This window comes from Ambystoma mexicanum, chromosome 3p, assembly GCF_040938575.1.
Source record: "Ambystoma mexicanum isolate Mex_15411 chromosome 3p, UKY_AmexF1_1, whole genome shotgun sequence".
Lineage (NCBI taxonomy): Eukaryota > Metazoa > Chordata > Amphibia > Caudata > Ambystomatidae > Ambystoma > Ambystoma mexicanum.
The window spans coordinates 1,267,384,153-1,267,411,065 of record NC_090925.1 but is presented as its reverse complement, the minus strand read 5'-3'; the positions used below and the strand labels follow the sequence as shown (position 1 = coordinate 1,267,411,065).

The 26,913-nt window shown below is 47.7% G+C and overlaps 1 protein-coding gene across 2 annotated transcripts in view; it reads left to right on the top strand.

The window, feature by feature from the left end:
• DESI1 (desumoylating isopeptidase 1) overlaps window positions 1–26,913 on the top strand; it is a 378,189-nt gene that overhangs the window by 238,360 nt on the left and 112,916 nt on the right. For both annotated transcript variants that reach the window (XM_069652770.1, XM_069652771.1), the window contains exon 4: window positions 20,605–20,714. In XM_069652770.1, the coding sequence (XP_069508871.1) occupies window positions 20,605–20,714 (110 nt within the window). The remainder of the gene's footprint in view (window positions 1–20,604; window positions 20,715–26,913) is intronic.

Sequence of the window (26,913 nt, the reverse complement as noted above, 5' to 3'; positions counted from 1 at the left end):
GCTCAGGTAGACTATGAGATCGTCTGCGTATAGGGACACCCTGTCCTCCCAGTTCTGTGCCCAATGGAACCCCTTCCAATCCAGGGAGTCTCGCAGCATTATCGCTAGTGGTTCCATTGCCAATGCGAATAACATCGCAGTGAGGGGACAGCGCCGTCTGGTGCCCTTCCCAAGTGCTATAGTATGTGAGGATCAGCCATTGACTCTGATTTCTGCCATCGGGGCATTGTATAGAAGTTTGACACAGCTTGTAAATTGAGCTACAAACCCCATTCTACCCATGATGAGCCACAGGGCTTCCCAGTGAACCGAATCAAAGGCTTTCTCAAAGTCAATGGTGAGAAGTGCCAGTGGGTCCTGTAGAGTGGGTGATGTCTCAACGGCAGATTGAAGTCTATGAATGTTCATTCGCGTGGATCTTTTTGGCATGAAGCCACATTGGTCCGGGTGGACCAGGGAGGGTATCACTGCTTGTAGTCTATTGGCCAATATTTTTGCCAGTATTTTGGCTTCAGTGTTTGAGAGAGATTGGACGGTATGAACTGCATGCATCTTGAGGTTTACCTTCCTTGTGTATTACCACTATATTGGCTTTCCTTCGATCCGGCGGGAGGATGCCATTCTCCTTTGCATGTAAAAACATTTTAAGCATGTGTGGCGCCACTTTTCCGGTGCCAGTCTTCTTCCACGTTTCCACTGGAAAGCCATTAGGCCCAGGGGTTTTCCCATTTTGGAGCTGGGAGATGGCTGTCCTCAGTTCTTCCTCCGTTATTTCGGCTTCGAGATTCAGCGTTTGTGTTTCGTTTAGTGCTGGAATGGTTAATGTGTCTAATATGCCTTGGTCTAGCATGGTCGTTGGTGTGGCATATAGTTTTTCGTAGTAGGTTGCAAAGGCTTCCGCGATGTCCGCATCCATTGAGACCCATTCACTGTTTGTAGTGCTTATCCGTCGGACCTGAAGATAACACTCCTCTCTCTTTTCCAACCATGTGCATCTTACTGGCATTGTCGCCTGTTTCATATATCCTGCAACGCATAGTTCTGTGCGCCTGTTTCGCACACGTCAGCGCAACGTTATATAGCTACTTTTGCGCCATTTGTAATGAGATGTTGTGCTCCCGAGCTTGTGAATTTCTCCTCGGCACGTCTTACCTCTGCCTCTGCTTCTTCCACATCACTCTGGTGCGATTTTTTATTTATTTTTTTAATGTGCTGTGGTCCAACTCAGAATTTCGCCTCTTAGAGTTGCCTTATGTGCTTCCCATACTATTCCCGCATCATCCACGGAGTCCTGGTTTAATTCAAAGTATGTTGCAGTTGCCTCTTGGATTTTCTTTGTTAATTCCGGAAATCCTAGATAATATGCATTCAGTCGCCACTACGGTGGAGGTTGGGGTCTTTCTGTCTCGAGCAGCATCGTGAGCGTGGAGTGATCCGATATTCCCCGGGGATGCAGGGTTGCTTCAACTCCATTTGTGCCTTGTCGCGTTTCACTCTGTGGAACTGTGTTTCCTTGGCGGCTGAACATATTCCCGAAGGGGATGAACGGGATGCTTTCCTTGCCATGGTTCAAGATGGCAGAGATGCTATGTGTGAGGCCGTTCAGTCGGGTTTGGACATGCAGATTGCGTCACCCGGTCCATGGCGGCGAGCACCGTGATACGCAGGTTTGCGTGGTTGCAGAAGTCGGGGTTTACTCCTGATGTGCAGGCCCGGCTCCTCAACATGCCCTTTGATGGGGAACATCTTTTTGGCAGCAAGGCTGACGAGAGCCTTGAGCGGTTGCAGACCTCAAAAGCTGCAGCGAAGTTGTTGGGCGCTGCAGTTTGGCAACCTCTGCCTTTTTGTCCTAGGGGACAGCAATGGAGGGGAGGTTCCTTTCGTTATTACTCTTTCTTTGGTAAAGTGAGAGTAGCTGCCGGTCAAAGGGGACACCATAGGAGTGCCAGAGGTGGAACACAAGGTACTCGAGGTGCCAAGGCAGCTCGGGCTGTTGCCTCTTTGCCCTCAGGCAACGCCGCAGCCGCTTCAGCTCAGTCATGAGGCCATGTCCCATGGTTCGCTGGTTGGGGGAAGGCTGGCGCAGCATCTTGCAGAGTGGCACGCCATTACTTCAGATGTGTGGGTTCTGGAGATCATAACCCACGGCTACTGTCTTCCTTTCTGGCAGACGCCTCAAGATAATCCACCGGGGAATCTCTCTTTGAAGAGTCCGGATCCGCTCCTTGCGCAGGCAATTCAATCCCTGCTGGAGAAAGGTGCCATAGAACTGGTGCCTGTAGCAGAGAGGAACAAGGGATGGTATTCCCGTTATTTTTGTATTTCCAAGAAAGACGGGGGATTGAGACCCATCATGGACTTGCGCAGTTTGAACAAATTCCTCAGGAAGGACACGTTCAAGATGGTTACTCTTTCTCAAGTCCTCCAGGCCCTTCAACTTCAGGACTGGTTGGTGTCTCTCGACCTCAAGGACGCCTATTTTCATGTGCCGATCTATCGGAAGCACAAGAAGTACCTGAGGTTTGCGGTTGGCGACTCGCACGGAGTTTCGGGTCCTGCCGTTCGGATAGACCTCCACCCCGAGGGTCTTCACCAAGCTCATGGTAGTGGTGGCAGCGCACCTCAGGAAAGGGGGGGATTCACGTCTTACCCCTGCCTGGACGATTGGTTGATCAGGGCGCGCTCTTCCGAGCAAGTCCTGGATCATCTGTCAGTCACCTGCCACTCCCTCCACAAGCTGGGCTTCTCCCTCAAATTAAAGAAGTCCCATTTGACACCAACTCAGAGGCTCCAGTACATCGGAGCAGTGATCGACAAGTCCCTGGGGCAGTGTTTTCCTCCCCAGGTGAGGGCTCATCACATTCAGCAGATAGTGCACAAGTTTCACCTTGCCCAGACTCTCCCAGAGTTCTTGAGATTGCTCGGCCTCATGGCATCCTGCATTCTTCTGGTGCCAGAGGCCAGGTTGCGGATGAGATATTTGCAATGGGCACTCAAGCTCTAGTGGTCTCAGTCCCGCGGCAGGATGTCGGACCCTGTTCAGGTGCTGTCTTCAGTCGCCCATGATCTTCTGTGGTGGGCCGACAAAGGCAATCTGATGAGGGGGGCTCCATTTTGGCTGCCCTGGCCGGAGGTGACGATTGTGACGGACGCATCCCTCACGGGATGGGGAACTCATGCCAACAAGTTGACAGTCAGCAGTCGTTGGTCTCCGTCGGAGTCCAGACTCCATATAAATCTGTTGGAGCTGAGGGCTGTCGGGCTAGCCCTGAAGGCTTTTCTGCCGACTGTGCGAGGAAAGAACGTCCTGATCCTGATAGACAACATGGTGGCCATGCACTACCGCAACAAAAAGGGGGGGGGGCAGGGTCACTTCCTCTGTGCAAGGAGGCGATGCAGCTCTGGTTCTCGGCAATCCAAAAGGAAGTTTCGATCTCGGCAATTCATCTGGCAGGAGACGAAAACGAGACGGCGGACACTCTGAGCAGGCAGAGCGCGATCTCTTATGAGTGGAAGTTGGCTCAGGAGATTCTCCTGGAGATCTTCGCCCTTTGGGGGACCCCTCAAGTGGATCTCTTCGCCTCCAGTGTCAACCGGAAGTGCGAGAGGTTCTGTTTGCGGGAATTTCCTCCAAACGGAGCCTTAGGAGACGCGTTCGTGGTGGAGTGGTCATTCCCATTGCTGTACGCGTTTCCTCCAGTCCCCGTCATCCCGCAAGTACTCCGGAGGTTACGGAGGTTCGGTTCCCGGATGATCCTCATTCATCCGCCATGGGCCCGGAGGACATGGTACCCGGACCTTCTCGACTTGTCCATCTGCCCTCCATGTCGTCTTCCCTACCGAGACAATCTGCTCTCACGGGAGAGGGGTCAGGTTATCCATCCAGAGGTCAGGTCCCTCAACCTTCACGCTTGGTTTCTGAAAGGTTGAGGTATAAGGATTGGGACCCCCCTGAAGACCTGATGGAGGTGTTGCTTTCGGCCAGAAGGCCCTCAACAAAGTCCCTGTACCGTTGCCGTTGGAGAAAGTTCTGCGACTGGTGCAGGGTTAAGAATGTGGATCCTTTTGCATGTGAAATTCCCATGGTTCTGTCTTTTTTGCTTTCTTTGGCCCACAGGGGCCTTCAAGTGGGTACCATTAAAGGTTACCTGGCAGCGCTGTCCATATTTAAGAGCTCATCTGAAGAGTGTTCCTATTTTAAAATTCCATTAATTTCTCTGAAAACTGTATTTTTAGTTGCGGTCACTTACGCTCGCAGAGTGAGTGAGTTACAGGCACTTTCAGTTAAGCCACACTTCACTGTGTTTCATAAGGACAGGGTTGTCCTTAGAGTTCGTCCTGCTTTTCTTCCGAAGGTGGTGTCGGAATTTCATTTAGGCCAGAATGTTGTTCATCTGGCATTTTATCCTCCTCCACATCCTGGTAAGGAAGAGGAGAGGCTCCATAGGCTTGATCCTAGGAGAGCGTTAAGTTTTTATATTTCACGCATGTCCCAGGTCAGAATGGACGATCAGCTCTTTATTGGTTACGCTGGAAAGCATTTGGGACAGGCTGTGACGAAACAGACTTTGTGTCTCTGGATTATTTTGGCTATCTCTGAGTGTTACTGCTTGGCGGGTAAGGACCCACCGGTCGGTTTACGGGCCCATTCTACCAGGGGTATGGCTGCCTCTACTGCCCTGCAGAGGGGTGTTCCTATTCGCAACATCTGTGATGCAGCCACCTGGGCTTTGGTACATACTTTTGTACGTCACTATTCCCTCGATTCCATCCGGGGGCAGGATCTGGCCTTTGGCAAGGCGGTCCTTTACTCCGCAATTTGATTGGGCATGCTAAATTTCTGTCTTCTAAATTCTTTTCCCACCTCCTTGCATTGGTACTGCTTTTGGAGTCTGTCATAGATATGGAATACGTCGGAGGACCCAATCCCCTCAAAGAACACGTTACTCTCTTACCTTGTAACGTTCTTCCGATGGGACGGTCCGACGACTTATTCCATATCGCTCCCTCCCTACCTTCCCTGCTACAGAATTTCTTATGCGATTGCAGCTTACGTTTCCGCAAGGCTTTGTGTGTCAGACTGGCAGAAGACTGGTGGCACACGTTCTGGGAAAAAACTACAACTGAGGCTATGGGTGTCGTGCGTCCTACTTATAACATCCATTAACGTCGGCCGTCGGAGGAGGTCCTCAAGGGTGGCGTATCGACATCATCGGCGCAGGACGCAGACGCCGAAGCTTTTCCGAAGCAGCACAGCTGTGGTGATTACTGTCATAGATATGGAATACGTCGTCGGACCATCCCATCGAAAGAACGTTACCAGGTAAGAGAGTAACTTGTTCTTCTTGCTGTATACGGGTGGTTGTTCCTTGCAATCTTCATGTATGCCGCATTCGATGTAGCCATGATGGGCCAAGTGTCAATTGAATACCTGTGTAACTCCCGGTTCCCCCTCCCCATACTCCGTCCCCAACTGAAGCATCTGTCGCCCAATGAACAAAACATTTATCTACTCTAACACATTTTAAGTGCTAAGTCTCTTTGGTACTGAGGATACCTCTGTATGCACTTGCTGCTGTGGGGGGTTGATGTCGTAATGGTCTGTGGGCCGCCAGCATTCAGTTTTCGGTCGCTGTTTATGTCAGGTAAATTCCGTTTGGATTATGCCATATGTTCTTCCATCTTTCATTCATCTTTGCAGTTATTCGTTTTCTCTCTGGGGTCTCGCTTCCATTTCCTGATGGTGTGGTCCGTCTGGTGGTTCATTTGGGCGCGGCCTATTCCTTCTTGTTTCTTGTCGTTTGCGTGGGTTCCATTCTCCCTTCAGGTTTCTCTCCGCCCAAGTCCATGCCTCTTTGGGATCAGTAAAGTGTATTGTGGTGCCATTGTGATGTATCTTCAACTGCGCAGGGAACAGGAGGCCATATTTCACGTTCAGTGTCTAGGTGATTTTTGAGAGGGTCAAAGGACTGTCTCATCTTTTGCACCTCCCTAGTGAAATCTGGAAAGAGGCCAATCCTGGATCCGTTATGTTATCTCCCCTCTTGCCCTGGCCATTTGCAGTATTGCATCTCGATCTCTGTAGTTAAGGATGTTCGCTACCACAGTTCTCGGTTGTTTCCCAGGTATTGGTGTGCCCGTTGGGACTCGATGTGCCCTTTCTATTGAGAACACTGTCGACAGAGTCCTGGGAGCAAATAGATCGCCGAGCCATTGCTTGAGGAAGAGTTCCATGCTCTCTCCTTCAGACTTTTCGGGCAGTCCAAGAATACGGATGTTGTTTCTTCTTGACCTGCCCTCTCCCTCCTCCACCCTGCTCTCCAGCACCTTAATGCGTTCTAGCGCCCTGGTCTGACCTCCCGCAATATGGCGCTCTTGATTCAGTGTCCTGCCCCCACATTCCCTTCTCCTTACCGGCTTGACTTGCAGGGTGTCAGCGGGCGCTCAACGATACACCGAGCGCCCGCGAATGTCTATTTTGGTCCGAATGCAGTGATGGTCTGGCGCGGTTCGTCCGCGCTCAAGACCGCAATCTCCCGGCTCCGCTCCGCCTCCGGTCGTCTGTTCAATCGCCGAGCGGTTAAGTCAGGGCTCACCCGCTCGGAGCCCTCGCTGGGCCGCAGGGTCTCCAGGTAGGCTCCACCGTCTGCTCGTAGTCTCGTCTGCCGCAGCTGATTCTGCCTTTGATGGTAATGATGTGAGCGGCCACCGGAGGCTCGTATGCCCTCTGCGCCACTGGGCTCCCAGCGCTTCCTTGACACAGCGCACGGTCCGCCTCCGAGGATATCAGGCTGTTGCGGCCGCTCCTCTCTCACGGCGCTTAGCGGCCATCTTGGAATTTCATCAGCGCCAGTCCCAAATTTTTTTTCAAAGGATTCCTCTGGGTCTGATTGATATAGAGCTTTGCAACTTCAGCAAGTTATAGCAACGGATGAGAGCTCTTATTTGGTGCATCTGCATGGCTTCATTTTTACAGCAGTCCGCAAGATTGTGAAGGATATTGCTGGAGACCCGGGAGTTCAAAAGGATCACGTCTCCATCTTGAGCCCCTGGCCACGCCTCCCCTGTTTAGCACATTTTTGTTTGAATACTAGGACCTTGGTCTTGTCAGTATTTAGAGTTCATTTCAGTTCCGTACACTTCTTTAAAAAGGAACCCAAGGTTGCTTTTAACCCTTAGGGCGATGTAGTGAGGAGCACGGCATTATCCGCAAAGAAGAGTGCCGGGTACCTCCCAAGCCTCTGTTTTGGGGGATCCTGACACTCCTCTCGCAAGGCACTAATCACTTAATAAATATAAATGCAGAATAGCAGGCACGCAAAAATCAGTTTGTTATAGTACTATTTTAGTTATTGTCAGAAAAACGCCATATTGTCACGCCCTTTGTAACCTGCATTTGTGATCTTAATTCCGCTGCCAACCCATAGCGGACCACTGCTGCGTTATCAGCATGTAACAGTTGGATCAGTGACAATAGGCCACTTGGCATTTTTCTTTTGGCAAGAATTTGCCACAAGATGTCCCTAGGGACTCCATCAAAGGCTGTTTGAGATCTACGAATACGGCATAGACTTTGGATTTTTTCAGGATGGTATATTTCTGAATCTGGGCAAAAAGCTGAAGGCATTGGTCAATGGTTCCTCTACCTTTCTGGAACCCTGCCTGTACGGTATGGATCATTTCCTGTTCTGCCCACTCTTGGATATACTTTAAAAGGAGTTTGGCAAAGATCTTTCCAGTGCTATAGCAGAGAAATTGGACGATCATTACCTGGGAGATTTCTTAACCTTTTTAAATATTCGTATTATTATGGCCCTTTGCCATGATTCTGGGGTTGAGCCAGTGTTCGTGCAGGCCACAAATAACTTCCATAAAAGGGGCGCCCATATTGCCATTTCGTTCTTGAACATATCAGCTGGGATTCTATCCGGCCCCGGCGCAATGCAAGGCACTCCTTTTTAACTATTTGTTTGATGGGGGTGACGAAGGGGACAATGTCATCTGTTAGAATCTTAAAATCCATCATTATTTTGTTATCAATCGTTACTTGTCCAAGAATACATTCAATGTGTGGGAGGATAACATTCTAAAGCTCATGTTTAATTTTGTGATTAACTAGATTTGTCCATTTTACTGCTCTACGAGCATGCCCTACCACAATTTGTTTGGTTTAGTGCTGGATCAGTAGACTGTGTTCCACCTCTGCATCCCCACCCCGTCCCCCGAGAGCCACTGTGATGACCAGGGGCTTATGGTCACTATCATGCCTTTCTATGATTTCAAAATCTATGACCCATTTCCAGTCTCTAGCCAAGACCAGGATGTAATCAATAAGCATAAGCTGTTCATACCAAAGAAGGTTTTCCTCGCGGGATGATCTTGGGCAGCCGTCCATTACATGCTCTTAGTTCTATTGCATAGAACGAACAGGCTACCTCTATGGGCAGCTTATGTGTCTTTGTAGCCCTCTGTGCATTAATGGGAGTAATATTCCACGGTATGTCCTGGCCTTCCTAGAGGCCATCCATGTCTATTATGGGCTCCATTTGTGTTACCGGCCACCATCCCACGAGTGCCACCCTGGTTTAAGGGTTCCCATCTGTTTACCAGCTCAATCACTTTATGACAAACCTAGACTTTGGCATTTGGTACATGTTGAAGAATAGCATCTGCCTGCCGTCGGGGGGGCACTAACTGCCAGACATTGCAGATCAACCGCACCAGTGGCTCTGAGCTTCACCCACCAGTTAAGATGTGAATCTATGAGAAGAATCGAGTGCCCACTAGGCCTTCCCTTTTGTCCCTTTTTGTGCCAAAGACTGGGATACCTGATGACCCTGGAATTCCACCCTGCTGGTGGCCCACGTTTCCTGAAGGAGGATAAGTTAATAGCCCCTCAAAATGTCACACCAGCCAGGGTCTAGTAAGTATCTGGCTAAGCCGGCTATATTCCATGAGATTGTTCTGCATGTGGGCCTTGTTGGGGGCGAAATAGGGCATTCAGCCAGTCATTCCACTTCAAGTCCCTCTCTGTCTACAGCAGTACATAAGCCAGTGTGATTACTGAAAAGGGAAAAATTGGTGCAGGCTTTCCCTGGTGCCCCGGGAACTATCGCAGTGGTGACCAGGGGGCACATAGGGTACCTCTCATAACTTGCGGGATTGGCAATAAATGGTAGGGTCTGCGTCCACTGGTTCGCCTTTGAAAATATTGCAGTGCCTGATTGTGGATAAGTTCTAAAGTCGATGGATAATAGACCCAAATTCCGCTCTGGGCAGGGGAAACCTCCCACTTTGTCCACAGCACTAGCAATAGTTGCTCTTCCCACATTTCTTTGGGAAATTGCCTCGCACATTATTTGATTTCCCATTTGAGTAGACTGTTTGTACTTTTCTGCCTTTAGACTTATTCTCCATTAAATCAGTTCTTGAGGTGAGAGACCATATCAGTCTTTAATGCCACTATGTCACTTGCTATGCTTTGTATCGCTGAAAGGGAAGATTTAAGTGAGTTGACATCTGACAGCTGTGAGAGGGCAGCTACACAACCGCAGATACTACCACATGGGTCTTTTTCCTCCACCTTGCTGGGACCTACATTATACCTCGCTACATTGCCTCTAGATTTTAACCGAGGTCCTTGCCTTGTCATTTTAAGATTTTCTTTTTTATTTTCATTTCCCCTGACGTGCATCGGTCAACCCTCCCAATGGCGAATATTTATTGGAAATATCAATCTCAACTGATTTTATTTGTGACCCTCTGGGGCTGGCAGTAGGAGCCTATTTCTCCTTAATGATCTTAGTGGGAGTCTCTGTTACATCTATTGTGTTGTCAATTGGGAAGGCTTTTGGGGATATACCTTTATCACTTCCCCTGGGGCATTATTGGCACTCCCCTGGGTCACTGAGGCGGTGGAAAATAAAAGGTTTCTTCCCCCTCCCTGTACTAGTTTTTTTCCCATCTCAAACAGCAGTAGGGGGTCTGTAGGACGAGTGATGGGCGGTTAATTTGTAATTTAGCAGATGGTACCGGTTCTGTGCCAATCACCTCGATTGACTCCATGCCGCAACCCTCTGTTGCACAAATGGGGGCTGCCCCAGTCATGCCAAGGCCCACACCCCATTTACCACCCTACCTGGAAACTCTGCAGATTCTAGACCATCTATACCTTGGATTAGGTCTTTGATCTCTGATATGAGCATAATCACCTCACTGATATATTCAAACATTCTGTAAATTATTTTTCTCTCAATATTTGGAGAGTGTGCGAGGTGCTGCTGCTTTTCGTTTAGACATGACGGAGATCAGTCGGTCGTTTTTACAAGTTTTTCGGAAGTTCACAATAAATTATTCAGGGGGTTTAGTGGGCTCTCTTGCAGGTTACAGGTTCATAAACAGCGGCAATCGCAATCACAGTAGTATCCAATATGGCTACAATGCGAGCTGGCCACACCTGAGTGGCTAAGGGGGCAGGCAGAGTCCGCCACCACCTCCCTGCGCCACTTAAATCGGTAGCCAGTCAGTCAAAGTATTTGTTGCATATATTATAGTTATGTTTGTTATTGCGGGTTAGGAACAAAGCAAATAACCGATAAGTTGCTGGTGCAAGCAGGACATGCCTGATTATCTTAGGAGGCTGCCAGAGTCTGTCTCCTCCCTGCTCCACACGTTGAGCAAGGGTCAGACAAGAATAGCAATCAACGAGTCAGTAAATCCAATAGGTTACAAAATGATGCCCACAGCGTGAATTCCCTCTGAGCCCTCCCAGCAGTGCACACTCTGCTAGGCCACGGTTTCTCAGTTGGTCCCCATTTGTTGGCAACAGCCAATGCAAAAGCAAACAGGGATAGCCTTCTTGTTTGTTTCCCGTCACGGTAATAAGCAGTTATAATATATACCAATATCAATGCTCTTTACCAAACGTTCATGCAATCAATGATGCGTCGTTTACCTTATGTGGTCAGGGTCTCTGAGGCTCGTCTAGTCGTTGCCTTATCCGACACAATCGGTTGATTGCCCAAGTGCCAGTCTCTCACTTCTTGGAAGTATAGAAGACTGAGGAGCACAAACCTCCATCGAAGATACCATTAAGTTGAACAATACTGGCCCCCCACTTGAGCCAAATACCTGCGGTGTCCAACACTGCTTGCCCTTCCTTGCTCTGGCTTCACCGCTATGGGTGAAAGGAAGCAGTTTTGTTAGTATGGGGGTGTGGCTTCAAAACAAAACAGAGCTCCCGCTCCTGCTCTCCACGCTCAGGCAGACACTGCTCGCCCTTCCTCACTGGACCAACTTAAATATAAACAGGATCTTCCCCAACGAAATAACAAAATATAGGGTGGCCTTTCACAAATGTCTCTTAATCAGTTTTTCACATTCTCGGGCTGAGTGGTCAGGCTTTCAAGCCTCGGCATTCACTATGCCAAAGTCCCAGAGTAGATCTCACTCCTTCCGTTATGTAGCAAACCGTTCTTCTGCTCTTCTGAGCCTAGGTGTGGGCTTTTAGGGGTCCCATACCCTAAGACTAACCCAGTCTTTGTTATGCAGGACCCCTGGGTTATAGGGGGAGGGGATTTAGAGATGGAGTTTGGGTTAGTCAGGAGGGAGGCTGCAAATGCTACTTGCCTTCCTTCCTGTATCTGTTCTCTCCACCGCCTCTCCAAACTGTCACGAGGCTCCCAGACTGCCACTGGCACCTCCTCCCCCCTGCAATGGGCCTGATCTGGCCAAACAGAAACCTACTACCTCTAGCTGACTAGCCTGCTTGTCTCCTCGCCTCTTTTTAATATCTTAATAAAATCCAGATCTCTTCTCTATAATTGCTTTCTCTTCCAATACTTGTCAATCCCTGGACAATATTCACTCTCCTCTTTTGAAGACTTACAGTTCTCAGTCTCCTCACTCTCACCTACACCCTCCTCCTTCTGATCTTTAACGGTCTCCTTGCTACCACCATGGCCTTTTGTTGCCCCTTCCACTGCACTCCTGATGTTGCTTCCTCCCTGCAGCCTTTTAAGGTTACTCCTTTGTTCAACTTCACTCCAAGTATTAGTTCTTCCCTCATTTTCACTGCTGTTCTCTCCTCCTGCTACTTCACTCTTGGTTTTACTTCCACGCTCCTTTCCTTTGTCCCTACTACTACCTTCCACTCCACTCCTGGTTTTTCTTCATCCCTCTTGTCTTCCTTTCTCTTATTGTTTTCTTGTCTTCTGTAGGGATACTCCCCTCCTCCTCTCTCCTGCTTCTACTTCTCCAGCGGTCTCCAGTCCTGAGTCTCCAAACTCTCTGCAGCATCTCTTGTTCAGCAGTCTTGCCTCTCCAGCCTTCGACAAACAGGAACCATTGGCTCCTGTCAGCCACAACACTGGTCTGGGGTGCTTGGCTTAAATACTAACATGCCCATTGCCCTTGATTGGAACTAAGGCTGATGGTCTGCAGCTCTGAGCCTAAAGCGTGCAAAGGTTGGGATTGGCTGTGCTCTCTCACTTCCTGATAGAACAAGGCGGAGCGAGCTGGGTTAAACCTCAAAGAGCCTTGGTGGCCATTTTGAAACTGTGAATGGAGAGGCTGCACAGCTTCATGTATGGAGGATAACCTGCTGCACTTGAAGGCACGTGTTGGGTGGGCTCTAGGGGTGTTCAGGATTCCCCAGGGTCTTCTGTCCTTGGAGGGTTTCCCTATGGTCTCCCTGTCCTGGAATGGATGATTCCATGTCCATTGTGGGTCACCCTGCTTGTGGTCACCGGATGAAGTTTCACGCAGGGAACCTCGCCACACCTGTCCATAACTCCTGTGTGTGAACTCAATATTTTTCCATGTGAGCCCCACTGGAAACTGCGCACGAGGCAGAGAATATGTTTCTCACATGGAAGGAGGCCTTCTTGATGGTAGTTGTATCTCCAAAGATGGTGGGTGATCCCCAGGCATTATCTGCAGAAGTACCACACGGACCACTTCGCACCTAGCCAAAGCTTCTGACAAAAGTGTTTTTCATATGTGAATCAGTTGTGCTCTGTTGTCGACCTATTTTGCAAACCATTCAATACTAGAACAGGCTTTGCACACTTCGGATATGTAGTGTTTTAACAGTTTTATGTAGATGGAACCAAGCCTGTCCTCAAACTACTCAATTGATTATATCTCAAAGCCCGCTCCATATGGGTGAGGCAGTACCGAAGGCAATATTCACTTCATGCATGTACAGCTTTGCTGCAGTAAGAGGTAGTGCGGGCCTCTACCTGAACAACAGGACATAGTTCAGAAGTAATGGCCTACATTGCAGTTCTTCTTAGCAACAAGCCTCTTGATAGTTTAACCGGGCTGCAATAGGAAGTTCAGTCTGCACTTTATGCAAGCACTTCTGCTACTCTCGCTACTAAATGGGTGGCACAGAAGGACCTATTTTGGTTGAAAGTAACAGTACTGAGGCAAAATAATTAGAATTGTATTTTGATACTTGTTTATATAGATATTTCTGAGGCTTGTGGAATCTGCTTAGATCACATGCTGTGCATAGGCCGACATCTAGTGGAAGATGCGGAGTATTACAGTTTGTTTTTTGAAACTCGAAAATGGGCGTCGACACAGGGCGTGCCAGTAATACTAGCCCTAGTGTGACGTCCACTGTACCCAAGATCCCTCACGCGTCTAGGATCCTCAGATTGTTTATTCCGCCATACTGGTCGGAAGCATTTTGCGGAGTCCCCTGGCCTTAGCCATACTTTTGCTACAATTTAAAAGATTAATCTATTGACATCCTTCCCCACTCCAACGTCGAACTTCGACAACTCGACGCCGGCTGGAAAAGAAATCGACCGTCGGCTGCTGCACGACGGATTTGGGCCTTGGTAGGCCGCTGGCCTCGGCCCGGGCCTTGGAAGGCCTCTGGCCTCGGCCCTGCAAGTAGGGAGAGTGGGGGGTGGTACATACTCTACACTCTTGGTATATAGGTACACCTTATACATTTCCTACACTTAACTGCCCGCTGCCTCAAGGTGCATATGGAGGGTACCCCTTTTCAATTCTGCCCCAAGTGCAATCGCAAATACCATTGGGTCGACAGGCACGCCACGTGCAATCTCTGCTTGCCGACGGACCACCCCGAAGCGAACTGCAGAGCGTGTAGTAGGTTTAAACCTAAGACACTTAAGGACCGTTCGACGAAGCGTTGGGCCCACCACGCCAGGCAGGTGGCCATGGCAGCGGATGGCGCCTTCAGCGATGGCAGCGACGCCGTACTTTCGGACGGCGAGGGCATTACGGTGTCGAAAGACAGCCGAGCGCAGGTCCCCGACCTCGGAAGGTCGTCCGGCAGGGCGGCTATGGGGAAGACCCCCGGCGACACAAGCGCTTCACATACTACACACACTAAACACATTAAGTCCAACCGGGACTCGACAACGTCGAGCTCTCGGAAAGAGGCACAAACAGAACGGTCCGATTCGGTGTCCTCTGGGCGCTCTCGATCTAGATCGCTGCATGACTCCAGGCAATCATCCACTCTTGCCAAGAGTGCCTCGCTCCCTAGGCTAACAAAAGTTCGATCGTCAGAAGACGAAGCCGACTTCCACCCCCAGGCCGCGCTCCAGGAGTCGGAGCCCGCAGTTAAAGCCAGCGAGGCCCCACGCTCGAAGGATAGGGACACCACCCCCGATCCTCGACGCCAGGCGTCGAAAAACTCCGGAGCCACTAAAGGACAGGGAAAACATTTTTCAACGCACGGGGAGGGGGGAAAACAGCAGAAGAAACTACCTGTACATTCTTCCACACCTCTGAAACACTCCACTCCCCCTAAACAGACAGACAAAACCAGGTCTGCTGATAGGTCTACAACCAGCAAAGCTACACAAGATAAATCCCATAGACTTGCTGAGAGAGTCATTCCCAGTTCCAAAAAATGGTCCAGTGAAGACATAGATAGGGTCATGTCAAGAATATCTTCTTTGGCTGATTTTTATGATAAAAATCCAGAACATTTCCTCTCGTATGATCCACAAGAGGCCACACCCTCGGGCTCTACTGATCCTATCCCCCCCGAGTAAAAAGCCCCGGTTTGAAACTCCGATGAGGTCAGAACCCTTAGAGGTACAGACTTACGCAAGACCATACTCACGTTATCAAGGAGAGGTTTCCTTTGGTGAGGACCAAGAATTTGATATGATAGAAGAGCAAACCGGGACGGGATACTATGGGGATGATGAGGACCAGGAAGAAGAAGAGGACGACCCTGAAACATACAGAGTAGATTCCCCGGTAGAGAACGAAGCCCCGGTTACCGACTCCCCGGTCGATAACCAACCCCTCCTAAATGAGGTTCTTGCTCGCTCAGCAGAACATTTCCACATTGACACCCACAGTGTCCAGGAGGAAAGGGACTTTGCAGAAGAGTTAGTGGGAGAAAGGAGGCCTGTTGCCCAGACCATCCCTATCCTTAAGTCCATTCAGCGGAGAATAGATCCGTCCCTGGTGAACCCGAACCTCACCAGAGCAGTCAATCCCAGGGTTGAAAAACTTTTCAGGGCGGCCCAGTCTGACCCTCTCTATATTAGAGGACATCTGAAGCCAGTCTCCCTAGTTGTCACCAACACTCGTAAGAGGGCTGGAACACCCTTGTCATCGTCCGAAGCTCCTCCCGACAAGGAGAGCAAAATACTATACGGTTTCGGCAGGAAAGTAGCCTCAACGTCCGCCTATCAAGCAAGGATTGCTAACTCCACCACCCTGTTGGCCAGCTACAACTGCCATCAGGGGGAAAAAGTCGAGGCACTCATAGCCTCTGCTCCTGAACCTTTAAAGGGCCAGTTAGCTCGGATTTCCGCAGAGGGTAGAGCCGTGTCTGGTTGCATTTTGAAAGCAACCTTTGATGCCGCGGACAACGCAGGCAGATTGATAGCAGAAGGCACTGTTATCAAGAGACATGCGCGGTTACGGCAGTCTGGTTTTAAGGCAGAAACCCAGGCATCACTGTTAGACAAACCGGTGGAAACCGATCTGTTTGGTAAGGCGGTCGAAGACGCACTGAAAAATGCCAAGGACTAATATGAAACACTCAAGTCTCTTGGCCAGTTAACCAATAAACCCCGTAACCAGAGAGGGAATAGTAATTTTCGTCGCCCACGCGGCCAAAATTCCCAGAGAGGATCTAACTATTCCCAGGGGCAGGGTACACAGTGGAACAACAACCAACAGTCTACCCAGGGTTACGGCAGGGGTAATAGGAGAGGTCGTGGTAAAGGCAGAGGCAGCCCCAGCAAAGGAGGCGGCACGCCTCCACCAAAGCAGTGACGCTCAGTTCAGGGTCCCTTCTCACGCAACCCCAGTAGGGGGACGCATTTCCAACTTCACCCAGGCTTGGGAAGGGATCACATCAGACAGATGGGTGCTGTCAACAGTATCCACAGGATATTGTATAGAGCTTCTGCAGCGTCCCCGGAACCATCCTCCACGACAAAGAGTACACTCTTTAGAACATCAGAAAATTCTCCTCGCGGAGATCGCCATTCTGCTAGAAAAGGACGCGATAGAACTCGTCCCGGGACACCAGGTAAACAAGGGTATTTATTCAACTTACTTCCTTGTGCCAAAGAAAGATTTGACAATGCGCCCAGTATTGGATTTACGGCCTGCCAACAAGTATGTTAAGCCCCAAAAATTTCGTATGACCACGCTACAAGAGGTGATCCCCTCCTAAAAAAGGGGGATTACATGGCAACCTTGGATATGGAAGATGCTTATTTTCATATTTCCATGTTCCCAGCGCACAGAAAGTACTTGCGCTTCAAGGTGGACAGTCGACACTACCAATTCAAGGTACTGCCCTTCGGGATAGCTTCAGCACCAAGGGTATTCACCAAGGTACTGGCGGTGGCGGCTGCACACCTACGCAGGGAGACGATCCCAGTGTACCCTTATCTGAACGACTGGCTCATAACGGGGGAAACCCCAGGAATTTGCAGGACAAACATTCAAAGGACTATTGACCTCCTCCACGAGCTAGGCTTCTCAATCAACGAGAAAAAGTCAAGCCTGGTGCCAAGCACCTCAAAACAATTCCTAGGAGCAATCCTAGATACCCAAGAGGGGTTGACCTTTCTTTCAGAAGAAAGAATTCGGAATATACTACTGCCAATTCCGCATTATCAGTCTGGTCGACAAATAACGGTACGCAAAGCAATGCTTTTACTGGGCATGATGGCGTCATGTATTTACCTGGTCCCCCACGCGCGCCTGCGCATGCATCCCATGCAGGAATGGTTGGCGAAACAGTGGTCTCAGGCAAGTGGTCAGTGGGACGATCTAGTGGTTGTTTCGCCAACACTGGTACAACGCCTTCACTGGTGGACAAGAGAGAATCTCGCACAGGGGAAACCCTTTTACGATCCCGAGGTACAGGCAGTAGTCACTACAGATGCATGTCTGACGGGGTGGGGAGCTCACCACCTCCACTACACAGCTCAGGGTCTCTGGTCTCACTCAGTGGCCAAGAACCACATCAACCTGCTAGAGCTTCTGGCAGTATTCAGAGCGCTTCAGGCATTCGAGCCCCACCTACTAAACCTGTCAATGCAAATCCGGACGGACAGCACAACAGCCATGTTCTACCTGAACAAGCAAGGAGGGACTAGCTCGCCAAATCTGTCCAAGCTTGCCCAGAAAATCTGGATATGGGCACTCAGACGGAACATCTTCCTGTCATCACAACATGTTCCAGGGGAGCTCAATTCCCTAGCGGATGCTCTGAGCAGAGACTCCCTCCCAGAGGAACACGAATGGTTTCTACACAGAGAGGTCGTAGAAGATATCTTCTCTCAGTGGAGTTTCCCCACTATAGACTTATTCGCCACAAGCGAAAACAGACAATGCCCAGGATTTGCATCCAGGTTCCCCCAACCAGACTCCCAGGGGAACGCTCTGTGGATGAACTCGTCAGGGTTGTTTGCGTACGTTTTTCCACCAACTCCTCTCATCAGGAAAGTGGTGAACAAGATGAACAGGGAATCGATGACGCTCGTCCTAGTTGCTCCCATGTGGCCAAGACAACCGTGGTTCCCACACCTACGCAGGATGGCGGTGTGCGAGCCCATCAAACCTCCAGCCTGGTACAACCTACTGTCCCAGCACCAAGGTCAAACAGTGCACCAGCAACCCAACTCAATGAACCTGGCAGCATGGCTCCTGAGGTCATAGAGTTTGGACATCTCAATTTGCCACAGAGGTGTATGGACATCCTAAAGGAATCTAGGAAACCAAATACAAGGCACTGTTACTTTGACAAGTGGAAGAGGTTCATTATCTGGTGCCAGAGTAGACAAATCAACCCGGTTGATTGCACTCCTTCCACTATTGTTACATACATGCTCCACCTGCTACATGCAGGATTGGTTTTTAACTCACTGAAAGTACACCTGGCAGCCCTGTCGGCTTACACCACTTCCCACAGCAAAGTTTTGTGGTGGAAAGTACCAGTAGTTAAAGCCTTCATGGAAGGAGTAAAGAGACTTCACCCTCCTATTTCGAACCCACCACCAGGGTGGGACCTTAATGTGGTGCTAGCCAAGCTCATGGGCCCCCCTTTCGAACCCATGCATAAAAGCAGTCTCAAACACCTGACTTATAAAACGGCCTTCTTAGTAGCGATTACTTCTGTAAGAAGGGTCAGTGGAATTAAAGGTTCTGTCAGTGCAGGATCCCTTCTTTACTGTCCATAAAGACAAACTGGTTTTACGCACACACCCTAGGTTCTCGCCTAAATTTATATAAAAATTCCATGTAAACCAGTCCATCGACCTTCCGGCTTTCTTCCAGAACCCGCAAAACTCGGCTGAGGTGAAACTACACACCCTAGATGTGCGTAGGGCGGTCCTCTACTATGTAAATAAAACCAGACCGCTAAGAAAAACAGATCAACTGTTTGTCTCCATAGCTACAGGCAGAGAGGGGGATCGCGTCTCTAAAGGTGCCATCTCGAAGTGGATTATTAACTGTATCCAGCTGTGTTACTCACTCTCTGAAATAGCTCTGCCTTTCACGCCAAGAGCCCACTCTACTAGAGGCATTGGGGCCACTCTGGCTTTCATTGCATATGTACCCCCTGACACCATTTGCAAAGCAGCTACTTGGAGCTCTATTCACACTTTTACTCAGTATTACTGCATTGACACCCATTCCAAGGCAGATACACAAGTGGGACAAGCGGTTCTAAGACACTTATTTGCTCATGACCCTTCTCACATCCCACCTCCTTCTTCAGGTACTGCTCGCTAATCTATGCACAGCATGTGATCTAAGCAGATTCCACAAGCCTGAGAAGGGATACATTACTCACCGTAACCGTATTTCTGATGCTTGTATCTGCTTAGATTCACATGTGACTCACCCTTCCTCCCCTCTGAGAGAAGGCGCATGATTGCTTGTAGTCTTACCTTTCTGTCTATCTGCTTGGATTATCTGTACTCGCGCTACTCCTCATGCTACTTCATGTCAGAAAAAAACAATCTGAGGATCCTAGACGCGTGAGGGATCTTGGGTACAGTGGACATCACACTAGGTATTACTGGCACGCCCTGTGTCGACGCCCATTTTCGAGTTTCGAAAAACAAACTGTAATACTCCGCAGCTTCCACTAGATGTCGGCCTATGCACAGCATGTGAATCTAAGCAGATACAAGCATCAGAAATACGATTACAGTGAGTAATGTATCCCATGTGCAGTAGGGTAAATATTTTTTATATCCTTTTCTTTACAAAAAAGAAAACCCATAGTTCATATATCAAGAATTCTCTAAATCACTCTTTAATTGCTTGTAGAAATGTCTTTTTCCACTATGTGGCTATTTCTTACACATGTGAGTAGCAAGACATTTTAAAGTGTTTGCTAGGTGGGCCTGAATTTCAATCCATGTCTTTTGTTTTGCCATGAAACAATGGTCCCCTTGTTCCAAGACCTTGTCCTTACATTTCAGTATGCACCGGTTCTTGTTACACTTGATGATCTCAATGGCTTTTTACATTTTCACTCCCATTCACAGTCAGAAGCCTTTTTGTTTTTCTTTGCTCACCTCCTTTAACCACCTCATCAGGGTTTGCCTTGGGCATCTCTTCAGTGTGCAGGTGCCCCCCGCAATACCACTCCCCTGTGTGGTTCTCCAATTTGGATGTCTGAGCGTGTTCTGCTTACCAGTGCTAACCTCCCTGTCGGATGACTTCTATTGGCTTTGTGTGGCTGGAACATATAACATGCATAATGGTCATCATTTTACCACTTATACTGTACATGTGTACCTCATTTTCTTTTTTCAAGGCATCTGAGATGGCTAGCAGAAACATTCCAATTCGTGTCATCAAGTGACATGTTGACGAAAAGAAAATTTCATTCGGCTTCAAAAATGAACAAATGTGAATTGCCTTCTTGTCATTAGTCCAAATCTGTTATCAGAAGTTGGTGAAAGCATATAAATCTATGAAGGATGCATATTTTTCTAGGAATTAGTATTGCAGTTAAGTAACTTTTTTTTTTTCCTTTTTGGCACTTTTGCATCCTTTGGTGTTCTTCCTGTGTTATGTTCTGCAGTATCTAATAATTCCATTATCCTTTGTCTGCAGGGTGGGACGTTGCTGGGTCCTCCTGACTCTGTGGTGGATTTGGGGAGCACAGAAGTGACCGTGGACCTCTTCATGGAGTATCTTGCGTCTCTTGGAGACTCGATGTTCTGGTGAGCTATTTTTTTGTGCTCTGTACTTGGCTGCTTGGTGGCGACCAAAGTCTTTTTCACACATTGGGAAATTCTTAAATCGGTATAGTTTGGTAATTGACTTTGATGTCACGGCTGAAGCCCCCCTTCTTTCTCAGTGCGCAAAGTGCCAACTCTTAATGCACACGTCCGATTTTGTTGCATCTTTATAGCGATATGCCACCCGTCCCTTTTTGCTCCCTAAAGTGGATCTGTATTTCATGCCTGATGCCTCTAAACGATTTGGCACACAAATGTGGCAGCCCCAATGGTTGGGCACATGGCAAAGGTTTGCGAGGATTAGTGATTGTGATTGGAATACTCTCTTTCAGGATTCCTATAAGATCTGGGAAATGTGCAGCCTTCTGTATACAGTTGCTGAAACAAGTCCCAAAGCACCCAAGAAGCCAATTGGAATGTGAAGAGGACAGCGAGGGTGCTTTGCTCTGGCATCTATCCAAGAGAACACTTTCAGCAAAGCACTACTAGGATCTGAGGGTTCTAGTCTTTGCTACACCTGAGGGAATTGCAAATTTGGGGCTCCATTCCCCTGACCTGCTGGGCACAACTTTGGTACAAGCTTCCAGTACTCTTTTGCTACTAGAAGATCACGAGAAGCAGCCATAGATGACCAGAGGACCGGTATTGATTAGAATTAGGATCTTGCTATTGAAAAACGTTCTATGAAGCAAAGACCTTTAATGAAATACCGCAGGGACTCCAGTAACCTCAGCCTTACCTGACCATCAATACGGGACCATTGCCTGCACTTTCTGGTCACCAGACTTCCGACGACATCTGCTGGACAGCAACAGTACACCAAAGTCGATCTGGCTGTGTAGAAGTATACTTTCTTCTCCACCAGAATCATTAACACAAACATTGGATACTGTCTCTGCCACTACTAAAGTTTGACTTTTGAAAGTATTTGCAAAGCTTTAACAGCTTGCAGTTGATTAGATTGTCCCTAAACTCCAGGGTATGCCTTTTGGTTTTAAAATACTAGCTCTGAACTCCCTGGGAGAATTTTTATTTTTTATTTCTTTTTCCAGTTGTAAGTCTGTTTGGTCATTCTTTATACCCAAATACATTTTCTGGTTGACTTGGAACGCTCAAGCTGGTAGGGTCTCTCGCAAGTAGGTAGGCCTTTTTGTACTATCGATTTCGTGTACTTGAAGAAAACCTTTTGAAGAAAACAAGGCATATAGAGGCTAGGTTGGTGCAGAGTGAATGTTTTTAAATTTGAAAATCATAATTATCTTCTATCCTTTAGTTCACCCAATAGATAACAGTGACTATCCAGTGTAGTCTTTTTAAAGTTCAATTTTTATTTGTAATGGTTATTCTTTAGTATCCTTGGATGCATCCAACACATTAAATGTCCAGTGTACCAGACAAATGTTTCACACCTACATTCAGCTATCCTCCAGGCTAAACAATATGTAGTATTACCCTTGCCGGAAACCTTGTCCAGTTGTGGGTAGGTCTTTTGCACACCGGCCCAATGATGAACATGTGAACAACGAGGCAGAGCAAAACGGGTTTTCAATCATCCCATTCCCTCCTTTCAAAAGGATAGCGGGACATTTTCATCAAAGGATATTTTTGGTAGTGAGTGGCTCTTTACGATTTCTATTTAAAGGACCATCACCCAATCATTGTGAGGAAAAATACTCTTTTAGACCTCAATGTAAGTGGGATATTAATAACAGGGTTAAAGACTCGATTCAGATACCTTTACTATACTTATCTGACTGTGCAACTCGTGTCTTAAGTACAGAATTAAGCTAAAAAATATGCTGGGCAGCCCCTGCAAATCCTTGTCCTCTCAAAAAGAATGAGGGTGGAATTTTCAAGGTGGCCTTCGATCCTTTGGAGATTTGAGAACATCACAAAACATCCAGTCTGGTTTATAAAAGGAGCAGGGGCTACTTGTTAGACCATCACTCAGGAATCCACCAGTGTAACCCTATCAAGGACTTTCACGTGCGATATATGAAGCAGGCAAAAGGGCATAGTGGGATAAACAATGTTGTGAAACATTCGAGATTACTCTATCTGAAGTAGGTCTGTTTTCCTTAACCACTTCCCAAAAGAGTTGATTGTTCCTCGCCTAAATTACGAATGCATCATTGCTGTAAGTGAAAAAAACACTGTTTCGCCTGTGGGCTATTAAGGTTAATATTTGAAGGCATGGGGTAGAGCGAGGATAGAAATATATCGCTCCAAAATAGGCTTAGTGTATATACTTGCATTCTTGCCTTCTCACAGCATTGATTGAAACCCATACTCCACTACTTTTCCCAGGATAAAAGATAGTGGATTTGATATTTAATATTTCTTTGATAAATAGTTAACGTTTTGTCAAAATCTAATGGTTTATATTCATCCCTAGGCATTGCACACCTCACTCGTTCCCCCTGTTTCCTGTCCCATAATGCCCAAAATGTGTGGTTGGAATCTAGAAGGGGGGGTATAAATGTTTCTTGCAAGGAGTGTTGACTTAAAGCAGCCATCTGAGGGTGGTAGCACCAAGATGGCCACGTTCTGATGGGACTCCATCAACATCCACCTTTCCTGGCGCTGACTGCTGGAAAACCGGTTTGATGCCCCTGTCAAGGTTAATGTTGATGTTAAAGGATATTTGTACCACGCACTATCACCACCGGAGTGGTCCCCTGGCGCTCTGGCGGCTCTGAAAAAGGGAAAGGGGGGGTGAGTTAGTGGGAATAAGCTGGAAAAGTGCAAGAGTAGTGATGTGCTGTTGACAGCCTCAGCCCGGTGGGTCCGTTGGCTGGGCTTGGGGTGTTTTACAGTCGGTAGTCGTCATGTGCTGTTATGCAAGTCTATGTATGGTTTTTTTGTTGTGCGTTTAGACGGGTTTGACAGAATGCATTGCATCTCCACTGATAATTTGCAGCGATTTAAACATAGATTGCCTGCTATCTGGGCAACGGAATGCCTGAAGTTGAGACGCAGATACTGGATCCAGGATAAGCAGAGGCCTAAAATGGTTGAATGAGATGGTGCTGAGAGGCATAAATATGATGAATAGCAACATGAAAGGTGACATTCCAGGAGCCCGATGTGGCATAATGGGAAACAAAGTGTATTTTAGATGCAATCTACTCCCTCGATTGAGAGTTTGCCATGCTGCTTATAGTGATCACGAACCAATCAAGCTGTTGTGGGCCAGAATGGTAGCAAGAAATAATGATATCTGGAAGCAACGGCTGGAGGTGGGAGATGGAAGGGGGGAAAAATAGACTTCGTATTCAACCTCAGGAAGTTCCTCAATTAACCAACTCCCTTCTGGCATGGCAAGTTGGGGAAACACAGAGGGTGTTGAATACGATAGCATCCTGGCTGCCTTCAGAGGGCTCCAAATTAAGGGAATGCGACCCATCTATAAATCCATCAATTTTTACAAGGAGGTGGTAGCCCAGAAAAACCTCCTAAGAGGACTAAAGGGACTACCAGGTGCTATCAAAGTGGGGCTCATAATGAAAAGAAAACAAAAATATAAGGACTGGATTTCACAAAGCAATCATCTGTCGGAGACACAGAAGCAATGCTACAGGCCTTAAATGCCAACAAAAAAAACCCTGTGGCAGCTTCTAAATGAGAAAGGGGCATCTGTTTGTTCATTACAGCTGAACCCCCATACCAGAAGACCTCTGTGAGCTTTTTTGGGAACCTCTTTGAATCGCACAATCAAGTAGAGAGAACCATATCACAGGAACCTGGGCAGCAATAGGAAATCGAGCTGGACAGGGAAGAAATCCTGCTGCTGATAAAGAAGGCAAGTCGGTTGCGTGCCCCCTGCCCAGATGGGCTACCAAATGAAATGCTTATAGCAGCCATGGAGGCTTGGGCCGACTTCTGCTTGCCCCTGTTCTGACAAATCCCCTTAAGGGGAAAGTCACGATGTCCTGGAAAGCAGCAACGGTAGTCCTGATATTCAAAAAGGGAGGCAGAACGGCACCTGAAGTACTATCAATCTATTGCCCTTTTGGACGTTTTGGGCAAAATATTTGCTGCCCTTCTCCTGAGATGTCTGAATGAGAGGGTGGTAACATCGGAGAGCTTCGACTGTCAACAAACTGGATTTGTCAAAGAGGTGGGACGTAGCCTAAATCTGTTACTGATTAGTCACCTGAAAATGAGAAAAAGGGGCGATGGCAAACTCTACCTCACGTGTATAAACATGGAGCAGGCCTTTGACAGTATTAACCAAGAGCTCCTATGGCAGTAACTAAGAACGCGAGGGTGCCCCCCAAGACCAGCTCCTAGCTATTAGGGACTTGTATTCAGGAACCTCGTTGCACATACAACTGACCCAGATGGGCTATTTAACTAAACAAATATTTACCTTCAGGGGTCTGAAACAAATGTTCCTTCTTGCACCGATCCTGTTGAATCTGTTCATGGAGGACTTAAAAGAAGTGATGGAACCCAAATCTGCTTTCCCAACAAAAATAAATGTGACCCCAATAGGTTGGCTTTTATATGCAGACGATTGGTGTTACTAGACCTGACACCAATCGGTCTTCAAAGGAAACTAGATATTCTGTAGACCTACGTAAATAAAACGCCCTTAAGATAAATGCAGCAAAGCCAGAAATAATGATCTTGGAAAACCTAAAAGGTCAGAAAAAGCCGAGCTGGGTATATAGCGGAAAGCAGTTGCGGCCAGTAACTGAGATCAAATATCTTGGCACTATATGTTAAGTGCAAGTGAATCACCACGGACAGACTGCCCAAAGGGCAAAATAAAATGCCTAATGGCCCAGGGGATCATGATGGGAACAAAGTTTGGCAATTTTTCGCTCCTCCCAGTTATACATTTCTACAACCAAAAAGTGACACCAATCCTCACCTATGCTACTGAGGCTTGCCTTGGTCTCCCTTGGGAACTTTGGGAGTCCCTCGAGGAGTGGTTTTGGAAAAGGGTTTTGCATCTGCCAATCTCTGTACCAATGGCAGTAATCAGACATGAGATTGGCTTGTTATCAAAATAAGTGAGGGGTGGTATGGAAATCTTTTCTTCTTTTCAGGAAGGTGAACCTGTCTAACTGGCCACGGCAATTCAGGGTAATAACGGTAAAACATTCAGGCATGTACGACTAGCCCTTGAACATGTGGCTCGGCCAAAGCAGAGCTATTTTATCAAGCTTGGGTATTTCGATTGATAGCAATAATTAACATAAGTGAAAAGGATTCTGTGGGCGGATGATTGGAGAGAAACAGAGCAACGAAGATCGAACTGTAACCGTCACACGCTCTCAAAGAACTTCTTTACCCTGCCCAATGTTACACCACAATACCTGAGAAGGTTCCCAAGAAACAAATAAAGGGACCTTTTCTTAAGATTCCGATACTTGATACAAAGGTTACCCTCCTCAGATATGGAGAAAAGTCTGGGAACGACAAGTGCCGTCTATGTGGTATGCACTCGCAATCTTAAAGGCATCTAGTTCTGTTTTGCGCTGAGCTGAGAGATCTGAGGACATTACATCTGTTCAATCACTCTGTTATGGGGGCAAAAACATCAGAACAATCTATGCCCTTGTAAAGTTCCTTGAAACGATTTTCGGGAAAATCAAGCCACTTGAAGATGCGAAATGAAATGGGGGAAAGACTGGAGTTGACTGGGAGGCCTCCTATTTCGTACTATTATTGATCTCTCACTTTTCCCGATTTGATAACAACTACTACCGTGTTTCTTCTCACTTGAACCCATCTCTTGAATCCACCTGTTTAGCTTCTACTTTTTGTGATCTTTCTTCCTTCTTCTCTGGTTTGACTTGTCTTCTCCCTGCTTTTCGTTTTAAATTTTGCTTGTATCTTGTTTTTATTGGGATAACGTATAAGGTTGGTAAAAGTTTGTAATAAACGAGATGCCTAACAAAAAAATAAAAAATCCACACTTGTAGGATCTTAGGCCCCCATGGCCACTTATGTTGGTCAGTTTAATTGTCTTATGCTTCTACTCCAAGGTAGCTTGGATCTCGGATTCACTGCTTTTTCTATGCATAGAATAAGGAGCATTTGTGTAAAGGTAGGTCTAAAACAGAAAGAGTTGGCAGCCAAGGATAGGGGCAAAGAGTTGGGTAACTCGTCTGAAATCCGGTCTTAAAGGAGTTGTGCATCTATATGGCCACCTTTACCGCCCTCTAGA